This window comes from Drosophila bipectinata, chromosome XR (assembly GCF_030179905.1).
Source record: "Drosophila bipectinata strain 14024-0381.07 chromosome XR, DbipHiC1v2, whole genome shotgun sequence".
Lineage (NCBI taxonomy): Eukaryota > Metazoa > Arthropoda > Insecta > Diptera > Drosophilidae > Drosophila > Drosophila bipectinata.
The window spans coordinates 21454579-21480111 of record NC_091735.1 but is presented as its reverse complement, the minus strand read 5'-3'; the positions used below and the strand labels follow the sequence as shown (position 1 = coordinate 21480111).

The 25533-nt window shown below is 36.0% G+C and overlaps 1 protein-coding gene across 4 annotated transcripts; it reads left to right on the top strand.

The window, feature by feature from the left end:
• The first annotated feature begins 196 nt into the window (after positions 1 to 196).
• On the top strand, positions 197 to 24359 carry LOC108127183 (pleckstrin homology-like domain family B member 2). Of its 4 annotated transcripts, none has more exons than XM_017244084.3 (12): positions 197 to 357; positions 608 to 696; positions 14222 to 14336; positions 15163 to 15247; positions 15346 to 16951; positions 17011 to 17186; positions 17244 to 17929; positions 17998 to 18154; positions 20180 to 20363; positions 22666 to 23114; positions 23180 to 23312; positions 23373 to 24359. In XM_017244084.3, the coding sequence occupies exons 3-12, from the start codon at positions 14222 to 14224 to the stop codon at positions 23547 to 23549; spliced, it is 3768 nt and encodes a 1255-aa protein (XP_017099573.2). In that variant the 5' UTR covers positions 197 to 357; positions 608 to 696; the 3' UTR covers positions 23550 to 24359. The 4 variants fall into 4 exon arrangements, with proteins under 4 accessions (XP_017099573.2, XP_070139162.1, XP_017099575.1 ...); XM_070283061.1 differs by having other exon boundaries at positions 231 to 246; XM_017244086.3 differs by lacking the exons at positions 197 to 357; positions 608 to 696; positions 14222 to 14336; ... (3 more) ...; positions 17244 to 17929; positions 17998 to 18154 and adding an exon at positions 19585 to 19747.
• The last annotated feature ends 1174 nt before the right edge of the window (positions 24360 to 25533 follow it).

Below are 25533 nucleotides of genomic sequence, written 5' to 3'. Positions count from 1 at the left end.
AAAAGTACCTATTAAAACCTTATTTTTTTTAACTGTTCAACTGAAAAGCCGATTTTTGCAAGAAACTATCGATAATAAAACAAAAAAATACCGTATTTTCTTTCGATTTCCCCACATCTGGCTACACTCAATATCGATAGTTATTAATCATCGATATTTCGATAGAAATAAATATTGTCGCTGTCGGGTTTTTTTTTTGTTTTCAAAGACGAATAGACGAACGCTTCGCGTCGGCGGTTGATTTGCGTGTGTTTATTTACCTTTTTGAAGCCCGCACTTTCGCAGTGTTTTGTTTTGATTTTGCGGCAATCGCTTACATACATTACTGATGATTATTGGCTCTGAAACTCTGAAAATGTTAGTGCATGAAAATAATTTAGGATTAAAACGCGCTTTTTCCTTGACTGCTTGCGGTTTCCTTTTTGTTTTTGTTGTGTGCAGCAAATAAACTCGTTTGCCTCTGTGTGTGTGTGTGTGTGTGTGAGCGTTTGTTTGCGCGCGGCTTTTTTTTTTTTTTTAATATTATATTGTTAATGTTATTGTCAGAAGTAGATATTCTGCTTAAATATTAACGCTCTCCTGTATGACATTTGTATTTCCATTAAAGTTTCTGAGGGAAAAGCAGAAAGTACATAATCAACAGGACAGTAGCGGCAGCAACAGTTGAAGGCGGCAGGCAGCGTCGTAGGCCGTAAGGTATGCATTTTAATTATAATTTACATTTAAATAACCACCACCTTGGTCATAAAAGGCAAATACCATTTGGTTTCTGTTCTGTGGCGGTATTTCCCTCCCTGTTTTGTTAAAAAAAAAAAAAAACGGAAAAAGCGCCCTTGACAGCTGCCAAGATGCAGTCGCAGTTGACGTCGCTGTCGGCGTTGCCATCGAGTGAAATGCGACTACACTGAAAGAAAAAAAAAAGAAATCTTATTGGTAATTATTTTCATTGGTTACAATTCTTTAAAGAACTCTTAAGAATTTCTCTCAGTGCTGAGAAAGAAAGAAAAGGCAAGGCAAGACGTTAAGACAAGGCTTTGGCTCTTGGCCCAACTTCCAAATCAAATGGAATTTAGCCGGTTTCCATAAAAAGCAGCTCAGACATGCCAAACAGAGACGGGTACACCCAGCCAGAAAGAGATAGCCACAAGGAGACGGTTATTCTCAAGTGAGTGGGTCACTTTGCAGAGAGTCTCAACTTTGTTTGGGGAAAGGGGCGTTATTGCAGTCTTCCACTGCAGGGGGAGGGGTATTGGGGGGGTTGCGAAAGTTCAGTTGCGGGTTTCTTTATTTTCCTTTGCTTTTCCTTTTGGGGCGTGGCTGCTGAAAAGCAAGCAAAACAACAACAATGAACTCCGAACTGGCTCTATAACCTTCCCGTTGGAAGAAGATGCATCTGATGGATACACCGATACGGATATGGTTGGATAGATAGATGTTCCAATTGGACAGCAAGAGTGTGTAATTAACACACTCTTGGAAAATGTATTTCCTGATATCCTGAAGAAAATTAACAAAGGTCTGGAAATTGCTAAACTACACTGGAAAAAAATCAAAATCAAAATGACCTTAAACTATTCCAAAAAAAATATAGTATTTGCTTGTTAAATTCCTTCAAAAATTAGATTAATGCTAACGATTTTTTGATGAAAAAAATTCAAATAAAATCTAGAAGCTACTTTAGAGGCAATTACCTAACTGGCAGTGGCTTAGTTTGGTTCCCTATTGGACCACAAAGCCCCAACAAGTTGCTAACTAAAATTATGTAAATTACTTCAAAATTGGCATCACTGGGCGGGCGGGAATGGCAAGGCCAGTAATGAATAGCCCAGCTAAATACACAAATAACAAGCGTCTCTCATATGTATAAGCTCTCCTATATATAAAGGCCAAGATACATATTTAATTATTTACCCGAGAACTTGTTCGGGGTTTATATTACTCCTTTGTTGTTTTTTTTTTTTTTTGGGCTAAAAAAAAAAATGCTTCAAATGCGAGTGGAACGTGTCTCAGATCAACGTGACTCAAAAAATATATAAAAATACAAGCAAAAACCTTAAAAAATTATATAAACTTTTAATTATTTCTCAAAAGTTGACAAAATAAATTACACTTAAAATATAAACTAACTACTAACACACTATAGTCTTTATAATCTATTTATTTTCTTTTTAATCTTTACAAGTATTAAATAATAATTAAAAGATTAATGAATTTGCATTTTATTGGCTTTTAATAATGACTAGCAATTAAGATTATTTTCTAATCGATATCTCTGAATCGGTTTCAGAGTATTAGCTTTTCGAGTCTGTCATTTATTTTTATTTTCCACAACCCGTTTGGTTTTTTATAGATTTTTTACACGTTGTCTTGTTTTAATGTTTGTTGGATTTTATTAGTTTTTTTTTTAAGAGGTGGGTTGGACTGGACAGTTTGAATTTTTTTCCAACTCGATTGTTGTTATGGCCATATATTAAATGGTTAGGTTTTAGCCGGCTTTGGCCATCCATTCATACCCGGTACTTCTCTGAAGTAAGTTGGCGCCAATTCCTTCTCCAGACACCTCGTATAAATGTCATCATAAGCATTATATAGTTTTTATAGATATATATATATAAACAGATGGTGTGTATGGCCTGAAATGATTTTCATATCTGTGGGTGGGCATTTCTTTAAAGTTTCCTGCTTTTTTTTTTTTTTTTTTGATTCGCAAAGCATTAAATGGCTTGGCATCAAGTGCAAGATGGATGGTTTCTGCGAAGAAGACTCCCATTTCTCCCCTACCACTCATGATTCTCCATCTCCAGTCTTCTCCTTTCATCTTCTTGGATTTCAGCAAAAAATTATGCTTAATATGCAGAATACATTTCAGAGGAGTTCACTGGAATCTACTTTTATGATTATTCTTCCAAGATCTTGTTTTTGTTTCCAGCCCATTTAATTAAAATTTTTATTTTAATGAGTTTCCGTTTCATTTAAAAAAAAATATAGCAAGGGCCGTTCTTCTTTTTATGATTTTAACACTTTGTGACCCACTGTGCTATAGCATTTCCACGGGCATCCACCAGCATGTGTTTTGTTCTTTTTCAATTCTTTTTTTTTTTTTTATGTGTTTTTCCATTTCACACTTTGAGTTCAGTTTATTGTGCTGCAGCTGGTCGGGAAATGATGAAGAAAAGCCATGCAGAGGCAGAGGCAGAGGCACAGAGGCATTTTCCTTCCACCGTTGCACATGTTTCAATTTCCCTCCCTGCAGCAAAATGAATATAAAACAGATAGCTAGTAGAAAGTAAAGCGAATTTCGGATACTCTAACTTGGTTTTCATTAAAAAAGGATGGTGGGGAATTGTAAAAGAAATTGTAGAATATCTTCTATCTAATAGCAATCTTATAGGCTTATACTTATACTGATAGAATAGTATCTAATCTTCTAACTTATATCTAATAGTGAAGAGAAGACTGGTAAAGAAGTTAAATATTTTCCTATTTATTTAATGATATTTTAGGTAGTACTTTGGAAGTATTTTGAAAATCTTAAATGTATAGTTACTTTCGTCACTAAAATTAAGTGCAAATATAGGTCCTTTGTCATTGAAATTTGACCTCTTTAGAAGGCTTTTCTTAAAATAATAATTTAACTAGTTTATTTGTCATTAAAATGTATTGCAAATATAGTACTTTCGTCACTGGAATTTTACATCTTCAAGGCTTAGTTTAAATTCTTTTTTGAATAAATGTTCAACTCTTTTAAAATCTTAACTGAGATGGGGTTTTCGTTCTTAAAAGTTATAACTTCATTATAGTGCTTTCGTTACTGGTTCTATCCTATCTCTTAGTTACTTTCGTCACTAAAATTTAGCAGAAGTAGAGTGCTTTTGTCACTGAAATTTGACCTCCTTAGGGCTTAGTTTAAACTTTAAAGTCTTCTTAGAATAAATATTTAATTATTTTCTAATCTTGAATGAGTAATTGATTTCGTCATCAAAATGTATACAAAATATAGAGCTTTCGTCATTGGAATTAAACTTAATATGAGCTTCTGTAAGAATCTTCTAAGAATATGTACATATATTTGGCTATTTTAAAATCTTAAATAAGCGAATATTTTCGTCACTAATATACTACTACGATATACTACTAACTAATATATAAACTAACTATAGAGCTTTCGTCACTGAAATCACTGAAATATTATTTCTTAAAGGCTCTTCTTAGAATAACTATTTTACGGGTTTAAAACCTTAGAAGTTGTTGTAAAAGAAGTTGTTTTTGTGATTTATAATCTAGCTACCATGCTTTCGTCACTGCAATAGTACACCTAAAAGGTTAATTCTTAGCCCTTCCTTAATAAACAATAATTAGAAAACAAAACCCTGAAACAAACCAACTTTATAGCTTACTTGATGTACTCTTGTCTAGGTAGGGTATTATAAAAAACAATATTGTGCATTGCCAATATTGTTTTCTCCCCCATGCTAACGGTTCCCCCAGCGTCATGCCGCCTTTACCCCCCACTCCCTTCTGGCCATCGCTCTGCACATTTGCATCCGACACTTTTTTTTTTTTTTTTTTTTTCAAACCGGACGCACTTTGTCACCGTCGCTGATCTTTAATGGTGCGTCTATGTCGGTATGCGTGAGTGATGAATATATGGATATGCACTGAGAGATATATATTTCTTAAATATTTCTTTTTTTTTAGAGGTGTAATTGAATAGTTTCTCTCAGTGTATGTAGCATGGGTGACACATGTGGCGTTAGTTGGAGGCGACACCTTTGGCAACGACATCGTCGTCTACGTCGTCGTGGTTTCTGCTCCCATTGCAATGTCACCATGTGTTCCATTTAGCCGCTTTCTGTTTTCAGTTTTTCATTTTTTCATTTTCTATTTTTTTTCTAGTTTCTAGTCGCCCATTCAGTGAAGTGACAAGTAGTAGCAAGTATTCCCCATAGTTACCATCCATCCGTTCTAGCTATCCCTATAACCATTCCCCACCGCCATTGTCATAAACCCGGTAACCATAAACGCACATTCATAATTCTCACAATGGACAGCGGCAGCATAAAAATGCAGACAATAATAAACAAAACCAAAACAGGGGCTTCCGTTTTCCGGTCCCGGCCATCCATTCCGTACGTATAAAAACAATACTTTTGCGTAGAGTTCAACAAACCTATACCATTGGATACTAAGTATATATATAGTATATATATCCCTCAATTTAATACAACTACGCACTATGCGTGGGACAAAGATGGCCTTCGCTTGCTGGACTTTCTTGGACTTGCCATTTAATTAAATCCATTTGCTCAAACTTGACTTTAATTGAATCAATAAACCAATTAAATTAAAAACACTCTGACTCCTAAGGTTACCTATATTTAAGAACTATTACTAATTTTATTAATAATTTGAGAAATGGCGTCAGTGTTTGTTGTTTCCTTCACTGACTTTCTGAGATTGTAAGCCGGCGGAGCTTTGTTTTTTCTGCGCGTTCCGTTAATGAAGTCATCCAAGTCAAAGCATGTTTTGTTTCACTTTGCTTTGAATTACTTTACCCCCACACACGGCTACATGCAATGAAAAAAAAGGGAAAAAAATATATTTACCTCACGCGGAGTCGAACTCTATATGCTCTTGTAGCTAGAAATGTATCTGAAAAATCGAAAAACTATCTTTAGAAGACTCTTAAATAAACTAAGTACTAAGTACTCTAATCGTATCTATATTTTTAAGCTTTTGACAAAAAAAAAAAAAAAACAAAAAAAAGGAACAAAAGAAAAAAAAAATAAGTATTCTCCTCCAGCTGTGTCGAACTCCATACGCTCTTGATGCTAAAATTCAACTTTAAAAGCTTTAAAAAATAGATCTCAAAAATACTTAGTACCAAAACCATTTCTATTATTAAAATTCTTTAAAAAATTAACGTTACTAGAATATTAAATCCTTAAGGCATTGTTTGACGGTTCTATCCCATTTCTTAGTTACTTTCGTCACTGAAATTGAGTTTAAATATACTACTTTTTTTACTATAACCATAACTATTATTATAATTCTTTTAAAAAAATCTCCTAAAAAGAGTATAAAAAAATGTATATAAAATCTTTTATAAATTGGCCAACTGTGCTAGGCTTTTGTTCGCCTTTTGTTGTAGTTGTTGTTGTCTTGTTAAAAAAAATGCAATTGCTTTGATGTTGATGACATCACGCATTTGTTTGCATTTGCATGCAGTTTCCCCTTTAATTTTTTTTTTTTTTGAAAAATCTTTCTCCCTATACATGTATGTATATCTTTAAAAAAAACACACACACAAATGATTCATAAATGGTGTCCCATTGTTGTTAGTTACTTCAATTGAACTCAATTGGTTGAAGATGAGAAGGAAAAGCAAGTGCCAGTGACGGCGGCGAGTCAAGCAGCTGAGAATTGTCTGAAATGGTGTGTTAATTAGTTTTTTTTTTTTTTTTTTTTATTATTTTTTCGGTAGAAGAAGTTTAGCTTCCGAAAAGGGAGAAAATCCCCATTTTTGGGTAATTCTCTTCAAGTCATGAGCATAATTAACAAGCCACTTGACACACAGAGACCACTCAACGGGGCCCCCCACATCTAGAGATCTAGAGATCGGTTAGGGGTGGAGTGGTGGGGAATCGGATCGCTTTCTACAACTTGCCATGAAAATCACGCCCATCTCTATCTATTTAACGAACCGAATAACAATTGTGTTCCATTTTTGTGACGAATGGAAGATGTGCCATGTGGGAGTCTTTTTTAATATTGGGTGGAACTGACCTATGCTTTTTTTTCAAAATTAAAATTGTATTTATTTTTTAATAAAAGTAACCATTCTTTTTATAAAATTTTAATCTTGAGTTTTGTGATGAAAGCATCTTTTAATGACTTTAACTAAAAATTGATTAAGAAATTATTCAAAACCAACCATTCTATGACTATAAAATTTGTAGTCTTCATTTTGTTTGTGACGAAATTACCTCAGAAATATTTCTTCCTCTTTTAAAAGAGCCTTTTTAGTTTAAATTAACAAAGAATAGGTTTACAAATAAATTAAAATTAACTATTATATTTCATTAAATTTTTATGGTCTTAATATTTGTGACGAAAGCACTTTAAAAAAATGTCCTTATCTTTTTAGTTTAACTTAAAAAAGAATAGATTTAAAACTAATTAAAAACTAACCATTCTTTTTTATTAAATTTGTATAATCTTAATTTTTTTTAGTGACGAAAGCACCTCACAGTGGTTTTTGTTAGTTTTGTTTTAGTTTCTCAATTGATTTTAATGACAGGTGTGTAAAATTTATAGTTAATGGAGTCATAAACAAGATGATTAGTGAATACATTTTTTAATGACTTGCAGAAAAAATGGGAAAAATGGTTATTTATTTTTTTTTTTATTTTTAACATCATTTAGTTTGAGTTTGTCAAACAAGTTGTGGGCCTTTTTGACGGATTTATTAAGTGGCGCCCACAATTTACAGTTACTTTTCTCTTTTTTGTGGGGGTGGGAGTGGGAGATGCTAATGATGCACTAAGAAAAATAATAGTATTATAATATTTAAGATTATATATGAAAACAAGAAAGCAAAGCTAACTTCGGGCGGAGCCGAAGTTTATATACCCTTGCAGCTATAACCGGATATATATCGCAAACATCGGATATAGTTGGCCGATCCTTATGATTACATCATAATAAAACCAATTAATTACAATAAAGAATCTAAAAAAAAGTCCCAAGCTTCTATCTTCAAAAATTCGAAAGTTGATATTTCTACCAAATACCATTTCCGATCGTTCAGTTATATGTCAGCTATAAGATATAGTCAACCGATCGTTATGAAATTTGGTAGATCGGATTGACTGACCAAAAATAGAATGTGTACCAAGTGCCAGCTTTCTATCTTCAAAAACACGAATGTTGGGTCATTTCCGATCGTTCAGTTATATGGCAGCTATAGGATATAGTCGGCCGATCCTAATGAAATTTTGTAGGTCGGATTAACTGGCCAAAAATATAATCTGTACCAAGGTCCAGCTTTCTATCTTCAAAAACACGAAAGTGTGGTCATTTCCGATCGTTCAGTTATATGGCAGCTATAAGATATAGTCGGCCGATCCTTATGAAATTTGGCATGTCGTATTATTTTGCCAAAAATAGCTCTCATGTCAAATTTGAACTCTCTAACTCTAAAAACACCAAAGTTATACCATTTCCGATCAATCAGTTATATGGCAGCTATAGGATATAGTCGGCCGATCCCGGCCGTTCCGACTTATATACTGCGTGCAAAGGAAAGAAGGGTGTGTGCAAAGTTTCAAGACGATAGCTTTAAAACTGAGAGACTAGTTTGCGTAGAAACAGACAGACGGACAGACGGACAGACGGACAGACGGACATGCTCATATCAACTCAGGAGGTGATCCTGATCAAGAATATATATACTTTATAGGGTCGGAGATGTCTCCTTCACTGCGTTGCACACTTTTGGACAAAATTATAATACCCTCTGCAAGGGTATAAAAAAGACCAGAGACTCCTATATAATCACCTACATTTTAGAAAAAATTAAATAAATACATTTTTTTCAGTGTAACTTTAAGTTAAACAGGAAGTCCCTTTGACAATCGTAAACCTTTGAGGTAAAAAAAAAAAAATAAACGACGATAATTTTCACACATTACTGAGCCCAATCGGGATGGGGGCGTGTCGGGTGAAAGAAGGGCGGTGGTGGAGGTGTGGGAGGTGTGGCAGGTGGTGTGCTGGCAAATATGGGTTGCGCTTTGTTATGCACAAGGCATACATACATAGGCGTATCGCAGCGGGGGTTTACTACGCCCTACGACCACTCCCCTTCGTTGTTATGGTAGGCACGTAATTGTGTCGCCTGACCTTGCCACTTTTTTTTGTAAGTTTTCTAAAAAAAAATAAAAAATCACGTATTAAAAATTCAAGTAACTTTGTCGTAAATATAAAAAATATAATAAAATAGCCATAAGTTATGGGACATAAATAAAGTTTTAAAAAAAAGTATGAAAAGCTTGTTGCTGTTAGGGATGGTTTTCGAAAATTATATAAAGGTTTTCGAAAGTTTTTACTACAAAAAAAAAATATATATATACTTTATAAAGCGTACTCTATACCAAAAAAAAAAAATTCTAAATAATTATAATAATAATTATGATAATAAATATATTTAAATAAATAATACTTCTATACTATTACACTATAATCTACACTCCTTTATAATTTTTTCTATTATTTATATTTTCTATTATTTTGGCCCTGTTGATCTTGTTTATGTTTCTGTTTTTGGTTACGCTTGCTTATAATTTTAATTCACAATTGGCACAACAACAAAAAAAAATACAAAAATGGTTTATTATTTTGGCTAGCATACATAATGATATCTGTATTTTTATAACCACAACATTTGCTAGCAAATTGTGTCAGCCGCCATAATATGCACATGTCTAATGTCTAATAACCAAATGGCTAAATGGCTTGGCCCCCAGGTACCTACACACGAAATGAGTTCAAAACAAGTCTTTTATTTTGTTTTTTTTTTTTTGTCAGTGTGCTCCACATTTTAGTGTCCCGCGAAGGTCTCACGATATTTAGGGTACTACTCTGAATGGGTAAACATGATTTATTCAGGGTTCGTGTTCTCAATATTATATAGCCAAGATAAAGTCACTGAATATTTGTCATAATAGTGAATAGTTCTATTAGCCGGAAATTCTCACATTCAAGGGTTTTTTTTTTTTAGAAATTATTCTAGCCTTTCATTTCAGGTCACGTCCCATGGTGGTTTACACTTTTCAAGATTTATTTGACTTTGAAACAACATCGAAATGCCATTAAAAAACGCAACCCACAGGCTCCCAAAAAAAAAGCCACAAAAAACTAGTCTGCGGAATGTGTTGGTTTTTTTGGCCAAAAACAAAGTGACAGCTCCCCAAAACAAAAAAAAGTAAACAAATATGGCTTTTTTGTCAATCGAAAATATTGACAGTTGGCCAAGTTAATGCATCTTGCAGGTTCCTCCTCCCAGCCGCGTTATATTCAAAATTATGAGTGATGGTACACCAAGAGAAATATTATTGAAAATTATTATTATTTTAGAGGGGTAATATAGTCAAGTCTCTAGAGAATTTCTCTCTCTGTACCATCTGTATTGGCTCTATAAATAAAGTCAACTAAAAATGGCAAAAATTGTATTTACCAACTGGGGGAGCTCGCCAGCTCAAGGCAAACAAACCAGCCAAGGGACTTGAAAAGGGGAAGGTTTTCTTTCATAGCTATAGGATATGACTATAATATTTATCTGAGGAAAATAAGGGATAATGACAATAGCTGGTAATTGAGAATTGGCACTAAGATAAATATTTAACTTCAAGCTAGAGTTTCTTCAGTGAAAATATAGATCTATTAAAGGGAACCTCGACTATATAGCTTTATGTATAACCCATTATCTATGTTTCTTATCGCATTGAAAGCTTTTACATAATGAATGCGAGGCTTGGGGCGCATATCTCTGTTCAGTGTTTATCTTATCGGTATAAAATTGAAATACCTTTGTTGTTGTTGTTGTTGTTGTTGGTCGCTAATAAAACAAATCGGAGGAAAGGAGGCAATATATACATAGTTGAATGGTTGGATCTTGAAGAAATTCTGACTCATTTCGAATTCGATTTCGTATTGATTATATTGTTTTCTCTTCCAGGCTATTTAATTTTGCTTTTGTTGGGCTTTCTTTCTTGGTTTTTTTTTTTGTAATTTATTACACATCTTGTGGATTTTATTTAAGACTTTTTTTTTCTCTCCTCTACAACCGATCTATATGTGTCTAGTCACATTGGATGACGTGCCACACAGTATTCTGTAAGACATGCAGCCAAGAAAAACATAGAGATTCAAAGCTAAAAATTCATTTCGTAATGTTTTTTTTTTGTTGTAATGACAGCCTGATGATGATGATGATGATGCAGCCTCAGAATCGTCATTATATTTGATTATAATAATTAAAATACTGATGATGATTAAGCAGAAACGTCTAGACAAAAAATGAAAGTGATGCTTGATGGTAAAAAAATGAAAGATCGAGAGGTCTTGAAAGCTTTATGCAATTGAGGAAAAATAAATTACACAAGATATGTATTTCAATAATTTGTTAATGGATATGTCATTTAATAAATGGCTAATAAGAGTCAAGAAAGTATAAGGGTCGAAAAGCTTTTCCTCCATTCCTATTTTCTATTAACTTTTTTTATACCTTTTTTTTAGAGAAAAATGTAAATAAAATCCAAAATTTGTAACATAAACCAAGCATGTGAAGGTGTTGCACAATAAAGTGTGACCATTTGCGCGAAAAAAATTTTAATCGCCTTTCACCAAATAATCCCTTATTTCACTTGAAGGCTTTAGGACATTTTTGCCCTGTCCCGAGTATATTTAAAGGCGGGCGGATGTGATTTTCATCAGAACTCGGTGTGGAGCCGAACCATCCACATCTAGCTTCTCATTTTTTTTTTTAAGTGCGTATTATATAACAAATGTGTGGTCTTATTTTCTTATTAATTTTTTTTTTTGCTGAATTATTTTTGCCTTTAAGGTGCACATCAGTGGGTATCTCCAAGGGCTCCCAAGGGTTATCTATATGGATTTAATAAAATGTTTGATTTTTTTTTTGGGCCGAAAATATATTTTATGAACTGAATATTTTGAACTGATTTTCTTATTTGATTCCTACATTTTTGAATTATTTTTGCTTTTAATGTAATAATCGTCTAAGGGTAACTTTAAGACTCCCAAGGATTATCTATATGGATTTAATAAAATGTTTGATTTTTTTTTGGGCCGAAAAATTAATTTTATGAACTAAATATTTTGAACTGAAATATTTTTATGAGCCTGATTTTCTTATTTGATTCCTACATTTTTGAATTATTTTTGCTTTTAATGTAATAATCGTCTAAGGGTAACTTTAAGACTCGCAAGGGTTATCTATATGGATTTAATAAAATGTTTGATTTTTTTTTGGGCCGAAAAAATATTTTATGAACTAAATTTTTAAACTGAAATATTTTGATGAGCCTGATTTTCTTATTTGATTCCTACATTTTTGAATTATTTTTGCTTTTAATGTAATAATCGTCTAAGGGTAACTTTAAGACTCCCAAGGATTATCTATATGGATTTAATAAAATGTTTGATTTTTTTGGGCCGAAAAATATTTTATGAACTAAATTTTTAAACTGAAATATTTTGATGAGCCTGATTTTCTTATTTGATTTCTTAAAATTTATTTCTAAATTTTTGAATTATTCAAAACCTTCGACCTTTGGAAATAATATTTTTCCCACATTGCCCATTAAGGTCCTTAAAATCAATATTTTTCTCCATTTTCTTCCAATAAGCTCCCTAAAATAGGCAATTTCAGCCAAGTACCGGGTATTTATAGTCTTTAACTTTTAAAACTACTATTTCTTCCATTTTTGGCTAATAAGCTTATTTCAAAAAGTAACATTTTTAGACAAGTACCGGGTATTTATCGTATTAAAACTGTGGAAGTACTATTTCCTCCACTTCTGACCCTTCAGACCTTCAAAATAGCCAAAACTATTAGCCAACTACCGGGTATTTATAGTCTTAGGCCTAAAAACCTAAAAAGAATTACAGCATCCACAGTGCTATTATGGCCATATTTTAATGGCCAGGCTATGATATGATATGAGCCTAATCAATCACCAAAAAAAAAAAACAAATAAATGAAAAATGCGGCCTTTTTGATAAGAAGCAACAACAACAACAACAAAAAACAGGTAAAGCATGTGTGGAAGCCAAAAGAGGGAGAAGATAAACATTGGAGCACACGGAAGGTGAAAACGAAAGAGAAGACAAGGAGGAGGAGGAGGAAGTCACAGTATTGGGGCATTAAAAGTTTTCACTTTTATTTTTGGGGCACGGAAATGGTTGCGTTCGAGGTTCCAACCTCCCTCCCGCCTTCCTATTTTTTTTTTTGGAAAAATATTTTACGAAATACTTTCCCCTCTCCCTCCATCCCTCCCCCAGAGTTGCACCTCTTTCTTCCCCCCATCGGTGTGTGTGTTTTTGGTGGAGTGACGCAAACGAAGCTGAAACAATCCCGAATTGGGTCATAAACACCAAAAGTGGTCGGGACGGGACGGGAAAAAAAAAGGCGACTGCGATTAAGTGGCGGCATCCCATGATCATCATCATTATAGTCATTATAGACATCATGATCATGTCAAAAATATGATAACACTAGCTTACAATGTTTTATTTTTTGAGGTGGGAGATACATAGTACTTGAATGTGGTTTTGAAATGGAGGTTTTTTTTTTTAAAGAGGTTTCAAGAGAAATATATCTATATTATTAATATTAATAATATTAATTAATATTATCTAGTGGTGTGTGTCTTTGATGTCCGTTCCACATTGGATAACTGGAAAATGGGAGCGCACGTTGTTTGCCTGATAAAGTTTTCAATCTATAGAGCCAACTACCTACCACTACTTATAAAGTTATATAGACATACATATATATAAATGTATATAAACATAAATCATTTTTCACAATGTCTTGTCGTTGTTTGATTGATGTTGTTGGCTTTGCTTTTTTTTCTGTTTTTTGTTGTTGTTTTTGTTGCTTTTGAGTGCAAGTTTATCGGTTCGAGTTACAAGTGCGTGAGTCGAAGGCAGAAACCGAGTGGAAACGCCACTCGGATGGGGTCACTACCTCTCTAGCCGCTTGTGACATCATTTCGGAAGTTGGGGAAAAACAGTTGTTCGAAAGTTAGCGGTCAGAGACGTGCAAGTTCAAGCAAGACGTGTGAATAAAAAAAAATAAAAATTATATTTTTATTGTTTATTAAAATTTTCATTCAAGATTTTCTTCAAGTGTAGTTTTCTCTGAAAAATAGCATACTTTTTCGCCCACACGCTCATTATAAGGACACGTGCTTTGTCACGCACACACATATGCCGTTATTATCCCTTAACAATAACCAAAACACCCCATAACAATAACAATTATCGGCCAGCTGCCAATTTTATGCCGACCAGGTCCCCAGGTGTCTGTAGCGTGCGTGTGTGTGCCTGTCTGTCTGTACGTGTGCATTCCTGTTATTTAATTGAGCGCTCTCCCTCACCCTCTCTAAAAATTCCTGTTATGCTTCCTCTTTTGCAGATGTCATTGACGAAAAAGGATCCATCGCTGAGAGTCGCCGCCTCGGATCCGCATCTCGTTTCACTGGGCGGAGGACGTCTGAGCACCGCCGTTACCATTCACTATATACATATAGGTGAGTCGATAGTCGTGACACGAAATAATAAAAATATAAAATATATAAAAAATTAAATAATAAAAATTAGACAAATAAAAAATAATAATATTTAAAGTAAATTTTTAAATATTATCTTACCTGTTATCTTCTTACCTCCCCATCCCTAACCCCAATTCTTCACGCACTGTTACATGTCTCTCTCCCTCTCTCTCTCTGTTGTCGCGCATCTTCCGCTTGTCTCTCTTCCGCGCACGCGTGCGTGTCATTTATGTTTTGGTTGCCGGTGCGGCCACGCGTGCGCTCTGCCCTCCTCTCCCTCGCACTCTTGCTCGGCCCGGACAAGGTCATTTGTAAAGCGAAAAGCAAAGTACCCCGAAATCGGTAACAACAACAACAAGAAGAAGAAGCTGTATTGCGAAAGACAACGCACAAAAGACAACAAAATGAAGCAAAATGCGATAAGCTGAGATTTCAGAGGTTATTTTATTTTTTTAGTCAGTCTACTATGGAATAAAAACTGTTAAAAATATGAAAAATAAATATAAAAAGTAATCAATAAAAATTTAAAAAGTCAGATATCATTTAACAATAAATAAGTAAGAACAAGATTTTCATATTATAAAATTTTATATTGTAAACCCCACTGTACCAAAAAAAAAGCTTAAAATATATGACAAAATGTATGTAAATACATTCAGGGAGAGGGAGAGATGACACAGAGACTAAGATAAGGAATAATGAATGTTGGCCTGACGAAATATTCCAACCTCAAAACACTAAGTTCTTAAAAAGATTAAAAAGATTCTGATTTTTAGTAATAGCTTCTGTTTGGATTCCCATTTAGGTGACACGACAATCGGATCGGCGCCCAGTTGCAGCATCTCGTTAAATGGAAGCGGAGTACGTCCGCTGCACTGCACCATTTATAGGTAATATTACTAGTTTTGAAATACTAGATTAGTTTTATAAAATAAAAAAAAATAAAACACGTGCTAGAAACTAAGCTGAGATATTTAATATTTTCCAGGAGCGACGCCAACGAAGTAACTCTCGTGCCCGAAAAGGATAGCCGGCTGTTAATCGACGGATCTCCGATTCTGGAGGAGACCAAACTCAGCCAGGGGGCAATGATTACCATTGGCAATTCCAACTATCTGAGATTCAATAATCCGGACGAGGCGCAAATGATGCGATCGGCGATGGGCTCCAACGAAAGGATATCCATGCCACAGATCGATTTCACGCAATCGGCACGTCAGGCCCACGAGCTAAGTCAGTCCCTGGAACTGGAGTCCTTTTATGAGAGCATTATAAATCCGATCAACAACTCATCGGCCTACGAACTGGAGTGCCCCAAGGTGTTTAGCTCCGATCTGGTCACCGTCAATATGCCCGCCAAAGATGTCCTGGGCCAGAAGTACGCCAGCTTTGCCCGCAATCTCGCCGAGAATCATCGCAACGAGAAGCAACTGAACAACCAATTCGCCAAGGGAGTTGGCAGCAACAGTGGCTACTGGAATGTGCCCAGCAATGCGGCCATTTACAAGGAACACCAGCAGCAACAGCCCCAGGGTCAACCCGATCTGCTGACGAAAGTCAATAACGATCGCTACGATCGGTATCCGAAGACGGGGGGACTCCAGATCTACTCCATGAACAGTGTCAACAGTGAGATCAACAATTCGGTCAACGGGGGAGGTCCTGAACTGGAGGACATGCTCAAGATCTGCACGGAATATGCGGATAGAAACAACTCCATTAATCCGCCGCACAACACATCGAGTACTTCCAGCATCACCTCCTCGCCGATCGTCCAGAATCGCATCAAGACGAATGGTTCCCTGCCGCGGGACAAGAACAAGTCACCGTTCCCGCAGCAGGGCGCCGGATCGGGGGCCGGCAGCACCGCCAACCTAGCTATGCTGAGCAGTTCCTCCGGCTACGAGAATGTCCGACTGCTGGGACCCAATCGTGTGGAGATCAACGGCCAGATACATGTCCCAGCTGGGGCAGGAGGAGGAGCTCCTGGCGTTAATGGAAACGGAATAGCTCCGAGTCCAGCGGTTCGAGCTAGTCACGAGAATCTTGTGAACAATAGTATCTCTAATACTGGACCAGGTCCGGGGTCAGGATCAGGACCCGGTCCGGGACCTGGTGGAAAGTATGTGCCACAAAGTCCGAGGACGAAAATCCGCACCAACTGCATGTCTCCAAAGAAAGATGTATCCTTCGGCAATGCCTTCGCGCTGGCCATCAGTTCCCTGCCGCAGGCATCCACGGCCGTGGTTTCGGCGCCCTTTCCGATGGTGAAGCCACCACTGGCGCCCAAACCACCAGCTCCCAACCAGCAGAGGGACTACGAGCAGCTGTTCAAGTCCTTTGAGAGAAAGCAGCAGCAACTGGATCGCCTGGTGCCGCCCAAGCGGAGCAACAAGAACATCAACAATCTCACCCTGAACCTGCAGCCCCAAGAAGTCCAGACCCAGTCGCCAAAGATGAGCCGGAAACCAGCACCGGCGCCAAGGAGCATCCACCTGGAGCAGCGCCAGCGCAGGGAACTGATTCAACGGCGGAAGCTGGTCAAGAAGGAACTGGCGGAGCTGCCTCCCACGGCGGGTATCGATACCCTAGAGGTTAGTCCTTGTCATCTATATCCTTCCACGCTTATTAATATTTTTTTTTGAATTTCTAGCTGGAACTGGGGGAGCAGCCCTTGCCCGCCACTGCATCACCGCGCTTGCAGCTCCAGGCCCTGCAGAACAAGATCCGACGTCTGGAGGCCCAACGGAACGCCACCCGGGTCATGGAGGAGAATCAACAGGCCAAGCTGAAGCAGTCCATCGAAATGAAGCAGGACCAGCTGAAGAAGTGAGTGTCCTTCTTGAAGGATAACCCGAAACTAACTCGAAATCCTTTGCATTTCAGGTTGCGAGCCATGTTAAAGCAGAAACCAAACAATGCCTGCCTGAAGGAGGAGTCGCAGCTGGTGTGCGAGTCCCTGGAGAGCGATAGAAAGACGTTCGAGGATCTGGAGTTTCAGTACTTTGAAGAGGAATCCGAACACCATGCCAGCCACGAGGAACTGAAGCGCCAGGAGCAACGTCTGGCCCTCGAAGCCGAGTTGGCGGCACTGCGCATTCAAATCGGTCCCGACGAGGAGGAATCCACGCCGCCCAACTCGCCGGCCTCCAATCACGGCGGCAGCAGCAATCTGGTCAACGGCGTAATGTCCCAGTCCCTGTTCGGATCCGCTGAGCTGCTCTGCCCCAAGCGCAATCAGGAGGATCTGATGTCGAAGAGCGTGAATGAGAATATGTTCTATAACCACAAAATCGAGGCCACCACCAGCACGCCCAAGCGCCTGCCCCTCCAGCTCTTCGAGGATGTCAACGGTGGCAGCTGCGAGCAGATCAGCTTCAACCTCTCCCTCCAAAGCGATCGCTTCGAGGTGAATCCTCTGGAGCGTCGTGTACCGTCGCAGGACGACATCGATCGCAGCTGCAAGGTGGCCAACGATGCCCCCATCTCGGCCAGCCAGGGCGCCAGCACCAAGATCTTTGACAGCATCAAGGAGATTGAAAAGAATCGCAAGCTCTTATTGGCTCAGCAGGGTATGGGAATATTTTTAGAGAACCAGATACAGTTAAGCTGGAAAACTAATTATAATTATACCCCACAGGTCATCAGGTCATCGAGCACGAGCGACAAAAGATCTACGACCTGAAGAAGAAAAGTCATGACGAGGCTCGCACTCAGTACTTGCTCTCCACCCAGCAGCACCAACAGCAGCAGCAATCGATGGAGCAATCAATGGAACAGTTGGAGACGAACGCCAAGTGAGTTGACCCCCATTCCTCTTCCAGTTGCCCAGCCCCCACCAGCTCCAGCGGGCCAGCTAATTGAAAGTGTGCCCCCCCGGAGCGAGTTAATTAGCGAGAACAGGCTGCAAGAAAACACTTGCAGTTGGAGTGCAGCTTACACTAGACAGCAAAAGAAGATTACTATTTTTTGACTGGGAAATTATTGAAGATTTTTATTTATTCTGATCGTTATGAGTTTTATAAAAATAATGTGTATATATTGATGGAATCTATTTGATTTCTTTTCTTTGATTCCTTTTAAAATATCTTTTAAATGTTTTTGAAATTTTTTCTTTTATTTTTATTAATTTTAAAGCAATTTCTAGAGTTCCTTATAGGTTAACTTTATTTTATTCTTATTAATTAATTACCATATATTAAATGCTTAGAAAATCCTTAACACTAAAGCCCTTTTATCATTTTTTAAAGCCTTTTTCATATTTTGAACTAATTATACCTGTATGTAACTAGGGCTTTGGGTTTCTATTTAATATGTTATTATATCATATCTATTACTTGTTTATATATGTTTTTGTTTATTAGACATGAGTAATCTTTTCTTTTTAATTTGTAATCAACTTTGTTGATGATTAATTAATAATTTTTTGCTTTCAAGTCATTTAAGAGATTAGAAATAGACAGTATCGTTAGGTTATATTTTTAAATTAAATGAAAATATAATTTATTTTTTAATATTTGGAACAAATAATGATATTTTTAAAATTTTAAATATTATTACTACTAAATCTTTAAAAATTAGCAATACTTTTTAATAGCCAAACCCATAATTATATATCCTATAGCTTGTACCTCAACTTTTGTTGTCTAGTGTAAGGTTAAAAATGCCTTTTGGCTTGCTCATTGAACTCGGGCCTGTACAATTAATCAAACTTTGTTGCTAATAGCCAAACAATGTGTGGCCCAAAGTCACTAGCCCCCGTCACCCCGCACCCCGCACCCCCTTCGCACCACCTTGGGTAACTCCACCCTCTTGAGAACCGGTTGTCGAATTATTTTGAAATTTGAATTGAAAACCTAAACAAAAAAAATAAACAAAATCGACAGTCGCGACATGCGGATGATTAACTTTAACTTTAAATTGTAGTTTTATATATATATATATTTTTGATATATTTTTTAAGATTTAATTGCATTTCTGCATTTTTTTTTTGTACCTTTTTTTTCTTGTAAAGCCTCGTTTTTTTTATTGTACTTCTTTTTGCCTTCACACATTACTGATAAGCTTATCAGCTGATTGTATAGTGTACCTATATGTACATGTGTATATATATATATATATATGGCTTTGATTGTGTGCCAACTGTTGCTTCGGATCCATCGGATTCGGAACTGTTTTGTGCATCCAACCGGACGGAGTCCGCCCGCTTAGTCAGTTGTATTCAGTGTTCAGTTTTCAGTCGGAATTCGAGCGTAAAAGCCATCGGTATCGGAATCGGTTGTGGAATATACATATGATATAGGGAATAGGGCAATATAATAATTCCACCGGTGGAGTGAGTCATGCTAAATAATAATAATGAATCGAATCAATGCTATGATTCCATGCTGGTAAAGAAAAAAAAGACAATAAATTTTATAAACCACCTGAGGATTATTAAATAGTTTACACCTTAAAAATCATAAAAATAGGCATTTACTTAAGTGATAATAAAGTTAAATAAAAGTTAATTTATGATTTATGAGTGGTTTTGTGAAATTAGAGAATATTAAACATTTTTTAAGTGAAGTTTTTTAAAAAGAAAGTTACCTTTAAATAATTTTCAAAAGATTTTATAAAGATAAAAAAATAATAACAATATTAATTAGTGTTTTTCTTATATTTATAAATTAAATTAAATTATTAAAACAAGTATTTTAAAGTTAATATTGAAATATGCCCTCAGGAGTGCTTTAGGGAGGCCTCTAATAAAAAAATACCATTTTATATTAATTTTATAGCCATTATTTATATCTAAATATTTTTAATTAAAATTTTCTCAGCGGCGGCAAAGATGCGAAATTATTTGAGAAGGCCGAGATGCAAAAGCTCAATAAAGCAGATGACACAACAGAGAAGGAGGAGGCGAGAAAGACAAACGGCGATAAGGAGAATAATGTGAAAAACAGAAAGTCAACCGGGAGCAGTCCAACAACAATAGCCACCACAGAAGCAACACCTCAACAGGTAACTACACTGGAAAAAAAATCCAGAAAATTTTAAAGATCTAGTTGGAAAAAATAGTAGAGTAATTTTTTTATGATTTAAGATTTTTCTCACAGTCTATAACAATTAAAACTCTTGACCCCGAAAAAACAAAAAAAAACAAAACAAAAATTAATGATGACCTAGGCCAAACAAACGTAAAGATTTTCCAACTGATTTGTTTTTAATGGAAATTGTTGTTTTTCCGGTGCTTCCGCGAAAAGGAAAACGCATTCACTACGCCACTGACCCCATATAATACTCTCGTACTCGCTGGCCACCCAACACCCACCCAAGTCGTATTTTTCTGTTTCCGTTCCAAATCATAAACAAGTGTAATGTTTTGTAGGAGGGGAGGTAGGAGGTGGTAGTCGAATTTATAATTCCACAGAATGTTGATTAATGATTCAATAATTTCCTGAAAAGTGTTTATTTGTAAGGAGGCAGTGATGGAACTCTATACTGGATTGGAGAATTGCAGTGTTCTCAGCAATTACTGAGTGTGTGTTGATAGAGCCAAACGATAAGAGGCAACGTGTGCATTGTTTTGGGGGGTTTATTCTTCGATAACGAAAGCCCCCTCCTAAATAGGTCGATAATGTCCATCCACTGATGCTCGAAGTTGTTACCTTGAGGAACAACCTTGATTGGAATTTAAAAGATAACTCCATAGATTACTTTCTTAATCGTTTTAATTTATATTAAATGGCTAGTCATTATAGATTGATTTATAAATCCAAAACGAAATAGTATTTCTTGTTTTTTATTTATCATGAATTACCCTAATATTACCCTAATATTATGCTTTCTTTTTTAGTTTCAAGATCATTTAAATAGCGAAAGAGAAGAAAGAGCCGAAAAGCTAAAATAAATTAAGAGTTTTATTTCGAGTGCCAAGATAAATATTCCAAGTGACAAATTCTTAAGAGATTCTCAGGCACTTGACAAAATTAACCAATAATTAAGGAATATAATTTGAAAATACTTTGGACGAGTGCTAATAATAAATGTAATTATTTGTTGGTTTAAAATTCATAAAAGGCTAGAATTAATTGATTTATTAATTTATAAAATTTGTTTTAAGTGTATAGCTCTTATTCATTCAATGGGCTTTCTGATGACGATCAAATCTATCGCCGGCTCGTTAGTCACGAGTTGTTGGCCGCCTCGGCCTTTTGTTAGCTGTTTTATTTTAGCCAATGTTTATTTTAAAAGACCACCCCACCAGCTCCCCCTCCTTTTCCCAACCAACTTGCGTGTGCTCTCAATAGCCGATCCGATTCTATATGGACTACACTTTATTAATAAGTTTAATATTTGCTGCGAATGGTACAATGGTTTAGATCTTAAAAATATTAGGGATTAAAAAAAATATAATATTCTTCTATAAATCTTCTTAGTAAAATTCATATATGTAGTTTATAATACCCGGTACTTCTCTTGGTAGTATTTCTCTCTAGAGGTAGTACTCTTACAATAATAATTACTTCTTTGGAAAAATGTTATATATTTATAAATATTATCTTTAATTAATTGGTAATAATTTTCTCCCCTTAAGTTGTAAACTTTTTCCATTGTTCTTTTGGCCAATGTTTGTTTTATTTTTGGTCTAATTGCTAAATTCTTGTTTGGCTCTTTGGCAAGTTACGCAGAGGTCTATAGTATTTACGTTTTAGCTCGATATTTGGCTGATATTTGTTTACAAATTTTCATCAGATATTTGGCCATAGCATCTCGTTATCTTCTCTCGTTCAATGGCCACACATTATGGTGGATAATTGGCCATCATCTCCGATCTCCGATCACGAACTGGATCCTCCCAGTCTGCCCGCCTGGACAATGTTCATGTTCGCCTCAGTTCTCGAGAGGCAAGTAGCTCGTCGGAGGCTATAGGAATCGGTCGCGGATCGGAATTTAGATTCACAACACAGTGCTGTTCGGCAAATAGCTTAGTTAGCTGCTTGTTTCCACAGGAAACACAAGTGTTTTTTTTTTTTATAAAAGAATACAAAATAATACATTTTATTAAAAAAAAAAAAAAAGATATTAATTTTTTAAAAATGTCTGTTTGGATGACTTACGTGCAGCATCGACGCACGGATGCCAATGCACGTCAGAGAATGGAGTTGTATTATTTAGTGAGTAAAATAGATTAGTTTTAATATTTAAAAAAAATTTTATTATTTTTGGTTTTTGTTCAAAAAATAAAATATTGAAAAGTGAATATACAAGATATCTGAAATCTGAAATACCTCATTAATTTCTTAAAATTTTATTTTTCCAGCAACGCCATTCGCAACCGGAACTGGAACACCATGCCCTTGCCCTGGGCCTGAGTGGCAGCAGTGGAGGCGGTGGTGGGGCTGGCAACCAGATGGTGACCCGCAGTCCCCGACCCCTTTCGGAGGCCAACAACTGCGATGCTGCCATCGAGGCGCCCAAGTTCAGCAACGGATTGGACTCGTCGGCGGAGGGCAACAACAACAAGAGGGCCAGCAGTAATAGCAACTCACAGGATACGGCATCGGCGGGTAGCGGAAGCGGGAATAGCGGCAGTGGCGGCAGCACAGCCAGCACGGACAGGAAACGCGTTCTTCCCAAGCACCAGCGACCACTCACCCGCTACCTGCCCATCTTCTCGCCGGATCTGAACCTGAGGCATCACATCGAAACTGCCGGCCATCAGATTGACCTCTGTCCCCATGTCTTTGTCGATGCCCACAGCTGTCGGGGGTAAGACTATTTTTCGATCTTTCTATAAACAAGATATTTTAATTGATTTTTGGATTTTCGGACAGTTACCTTCACAAGCTGGGAGCCACATTTCATACATGGTCACGTCGCTGGTTTGTTCTGGACCGTCAGAGGAGTGCTTTAATATATTATTCCGACAAATCGGAGAGGAAGCCCAGAGGCGGTGCCTATTTCGCGGTGAGTAGGATCTGCATTTTTCCAAGAAAATCATATATTTTATTATGTTTTCCTTCACAGACCATTGACGAGGTCTATCTGGATCACCTGAATGCCTCGAAGAGCGGCCGGCCGCACTGCACATTCATTGTGAAAACGAAAAAGCGAAGCTACAATCTGCAGGCGGCCTCCGATTCCGCGGCCCGCATTTGGATCGATGCCATAATCACGGGAGCCCAGGGCAACCTGGACTACTAATAGAAAGGATTTCACCTTCCCAAAAAGGATTCCCACACTTCTGCCCAGTGTACAGTCTCAGCATTAAAATGGAAATGATAATATATATATATAAATCTAAAAACCTACTTTAGACATCTAAGAGAGGAAAAGAAATTGCTCAAAAAACTACATCCTGCATCCTGTAGAACATCCCAGGACACCTGCTTACTTTTATTTGGCAAACTAACGAAATCCGAGATTTCAGTACTGGACCAAAGTCGAAAATGTATTTTTTTTTCATATAGATATAGCACCTAATGCTTTTTACTTTATGATAAAATTAGTTAAGCCCTCTATCGCTTAATTTTAGAATTTTAAAGTGTACATCATGGTCAGCCCAACACGCTACTAACACAGCCACATCAAAGCCTAATCATACGAATAACTATATATATATATATTAATATATATATACTTAACGATAAAGTCTAGACTAAATATGCCTGTATACAAGTTTTTTATAACGATTTGACTACTATTGTACTTTTGAAGTTTCATTGTGAATTTACCTATTAACTATACACATATACACATTATATAACTATTATATTTTATATGAAAAATATACCATATATTTTGATAAACGATATAATTCGAAAAATCGAACGTTACTAAGCCCAAGACTAAAATAAAAAATTAAAAACTAAAGTTTAAATGATTTGCTCAGGCAACTGAAAAGGATAATCAAAAGTATAATCGTGAGAGAACACCAACTAATAATAAACAATAACTATGAATGTGTAACAAGTATAAATAGTTAATAAAAATCATTTGTTTTTTATAGATAAATATTTAACAAACTTTGTTATTTTAGTTAATATTTTATAGAATTTGGTAAAATTTTTTTGTATTTTTAAAGAGGAAAATAATTATTTTCTTCTGTAATATTATATCTTTCTGATCTGGTTATATATTGCCAGATTTATGGTCTATATATCTAACCTAAAAAAAAACTATATTGGCCAATTTTAAACAAAAAAAAAGAATTTTTGGCCAAAAACTCAATTTTTTGAAATTTTTAAAAACCAGCTAATCAGCTAATTCTTAACCGATTTGGGAAAGACATACCATTTATTAAACAGAGTTAAAATATCCTTAAACCTGCATTAAAATATTTTAAAAATTAAACAACGAAATTTTCTCACAATTTTTGAAATTTTCCAAAGGGGTAACATCACAATTTTTTTCAAAATTTGAGCAAAAATTTTGTTGTTTACTTTTCCCCCTATTGATGCATATTTGAGGATATTAAATCCCTGATTCCAAAATGGTATTCCTTTTTAAAATCTGTTAGAAAATGGCCAAGATATGAGCTCCTGAAAGTGTAGATTTCAAAACATGGCCAAAATGGCAACTTTCAAAGGCCATAATTTGGCTAAAACCGAACCGATTTTTTCCTTTTTTTATGCATATTTGAGGATATTGAATTCCTGATTCCAAAATGGTATTCCTTTTTAAAATCGGTTAAAAAATGACCAAGATATGAGCTCCTGAAAGTATGGAATTTAAAACATGGCCAAAATTGCAACTTTCAAAGGCCATAATTTGGCTAAAACCGAACAGATTTTTTCCCTTTTTTTTTTTGCCTATTTGAGGATATCGAATTCCTGATTCCAAAATGGTATTCCTTTTTAAAATCTGTTAGAAAATGGCCAAGATATGAGTTCCTGAAAGTGTGGATTTCAAAACATGGCCAAAATTGCAACTTTCAAAGGCCATAATTTGGCTAAAACCGAACAGATTTTTTCCCTTTTTTTTTTTGCCTATTTGAGGATATCGAATTCCTGATTCCAAAATGGTATTCCTTTTTAAAATCTGTTAGAAAATGGCCAAGATATGAGCTCCTGAAAGTGTAGATTTCAAAACATGGCCAAAATGGCAACTTTCAAAGGCCATAATTTGGCTAAAACCGAACAGATTTTTTCCTTTTTTTTATGCATATTTGAGGATATCGAATTCCTGA

What these genes read in the sequence shown, in the direction of transcription:
- LOC108127183 (XM_017244084.3), top strand. Translation starts at nt 14,222, where the DNA reads ATGTCATTGACGAAAAAGGATCCATCGCTGAGAGTCGCCGCCTCGGAT. An exon ending in CTGCACTGCACCATTTATAG is followed by an intron (nt 15,248 to 15,345) that starts GTAATATTACTA and finishes AATATTTTCCAG; the next exon opens with GAGCGACGCCAACGAAGTAA. An exon ending in CGGGTATCGATACCCTAGAG is followed by an intron (nt 16,952 to 17,010) that starts GTTAGTCCTTGT and finishes TTGAATTTCTAG; the next exon opens with CTGGAACTGGGGGAGCAGCC.